The 2242-nt window shown below is 35.5% G+C and overlaps 1 protein-coding gene across 1 annotated transcript; it reads left to right on the top strand.

Moving 5' to 3' along the window:
- The first annotated feature begins 232 nt into the window (after positions 1 to 232).
- LOC103606713 (ubiquitin-like protein ATG12) lies at positions 233 to 646 on the top strand. Its single transcript, XM_008591265.1, has 2 exons — positions 233 to 395; positions 533 to 646. Exons 1-2 carry the CDS (start codon positions 233 to 235, stop codon positions 592 to 594), a joined length of 225 nt encoding a protein of 74 aa, XP_008589487.1. The 3' UTR covers positions 595 to 646.
- The last annotated feature ends 1596 nt before the right edge of the window (positions 647 to 2242 follow it).

Raw genomic sequence — 2242 nt, 5'->3', positions numbered from 1 at the left:
GCGTGGGGACGTCGCCCATGGCCGAAGCATCTTGCTGTAAGGTAACTAACACTCGGTGCAATATTAAAGGTCAAGGGTCCATGACAGGTTCAAAGTGAAGGACTAGCCGGCAAGTTTCAGTGCTGGGTTGGGTCCGCATTTTCAGACACCTCCTTTGCGATGCTCCTTGGCATGAAGCCTGCCCACTGCACATGTTCACCCTCCACTTCTGCCCTCACCTCCATCGAGAAAGATGGTGGAGAAACCAGAGTCTGTACTTCCCTTTCCTCCCTCAACTGCTGCTGGCAGCAAAGGACTGACAGAGGTCTCCCCAGAAACAGTCACTCTGGCGCCTCCTTCTTCCACTGCAGTCTCCCCTGGGACAGAGGAACCTGCTGGAGACACCAAGAAAGAAATTGACATCCTGCTAAAGGATGTGGGAGACACCCCTATTATGAAAACAAAGAAGTGGGCTGTAGAGCGAACCCGAACCATCCAAGGACTCATTGACTTCATCAAAAAGTTCCTTAAACTTGTGGCCTCAGAACAGTTGTTTATTTATGTGAATCAGTCTGTTGCTCCTTCCCCAGACCGGGAAGTTGGAACCCTCTATGAGTGTTTTGGCAGTGATGGTAAACTGGTCCTACATTATTGCAAATCTCAGGCATGGGGATGAACCACAGAAAAAAACAACTTGCTACTTTAAATGAATTTTCACAGAGGAACCAGCTCTGAAAAGTTTTGATGCTTGTGGCAAGAGACTTAACAGATATGACTCATGTATCTATTCATGTCTCTACTGTGACCCATGTTTATGCATAAGCAAACATCCATAGAGTGAATGGACTTACAAAAATGCTATTTGTATTAATACAAAAATTGTTATAAAAGATTGACATTAGAGTGCACCCATTGCTCCTACTTGTTACTACTATTACTGCTCCGGATCTGCCTCCAAGGTTGAAAAAGAAACTAAGACTGCAACTTCATTATTGGTTCTCAAAATTACTGAAGTTGTTTACTTGTAGAATTAGCACTCTGATTTTTTTTTTACAGTAAAAGTTAATTTACTGTAAAAAAAAAGTGAGCTCATGCTTTCTTACTCTCAGACACACTCTCTTTCTCTCTATATAAGAGTACTTCAAAAGTTAGTAGAGAAGTAGAATTAAAAGATAACGCAAATATTTCCACCAATGGTTTGAAGACCTTTCGTATATGTGTACCTGTACACACACACACACACACACACACACACACCCCAAATGCTTTCTCACACTCTATTTCTTGAATTTTTATCTTCTTAATGACAAATTTAGATAAGCATAAGGTCCTAATTTTAATTGAATTAGTGATGTTAATCTTTTCCTTCACAGCTTTGATTCTGTTTAAAATTTTTCATATTCTAAATTTATAAAAAATAGTCTCATCTTATCTTCTAAGAACTGTATTGTTTTGACTTTTACATTTAGGTTTGAAATCAAATTGCAATTTGTTTTTGCTCATGACATGATATTGAAACATTTTTTGTTATTTCCCCATATGAATATCCAACCTTCCCAGCCTAATATTTTGAAATCAATATTATTTCCTCACTGTTCTCCAGTACTGCTTTTTTTCTAAGTTAAATGTTCAAATGTACACAAGTATGTTTCTAGATTTTCTATTCTCATCTTTTTTCTATTTTTCTCTCTTTGCAGCAATATGAAAATATACTAATTATTTTAACTGTATAATAAATCTTTAATTACAGATTGAATTTAACATTTAAAAGAACATTCAAATTTATTATTTCTTATTGTATCAGTTTAAGTAAGTTGTATTATAACAGAAGGTCTAACATTCATCTAACTGAAGTCCTAGAAAGAAAGAAATAAAAAGAGTATCGGACAAAGGGAATATTTGAAGAGATAACAGATGAGAATTTTCCAAAACTGATGAAAGAATTCAATCCATAGATTCAAGAAACTCAAACCCTAATCAAGATAAAATTTACGTTAAGGAAAATAAATGGTTTACAGCACAATAAAAGATAATCCACCATGATCAAGTAGGATTCATCCCATAGATGCAAGGATAGTTCAACATACATAAATCAATAAAGTGATATACCACATTAACAAAATGAAGGATAAAAACCACCACATGATTATCTGAACAGATGCAGAAAAAGCATTTTACAAAATTCAACATCTGTTCATGATAAAAAAAAAACAAAACTAACAAAAAAATATGTATACAAGTAATGTAGCTCAACACAATAAAG

This window comes from Galeopterus variegatus, unplaced genomic scaffold, assembly GCF_000696425.1.
Source record: "Galeopterus variegatus unplaced genomic scaffold, G_variegatus-3.0.2 Scaffold6795, whole genome shotgun sequence".
Taxonomy (NCBI): Eukaryota; Metazoa; Chordata; class Mammalia; order Dermoptera; family Cynocephalidae; genus Galeopterus; species Galeopterus variegatus.
This window is presented reverse-complemented; position numbering and strand designations above follow the sequence as displayed.

Excerpts from the sequence above, each read along its gene's own strand:
- LOC103606713 (XM_008591265.1), top strand. The coding sequence starts at position 233 with ATGGTGGAGAAACCAGAGTCTGTACTTCCCTTTCCTCCCTCAACTGCT. Across the intron at positions 396-532 it reads TGGAGACACCAAGAAAGAAA|TTTATTTATGTGAATCAGTC; the intron begins TTGACATCCTGC and ends TCAGAACAGTTG.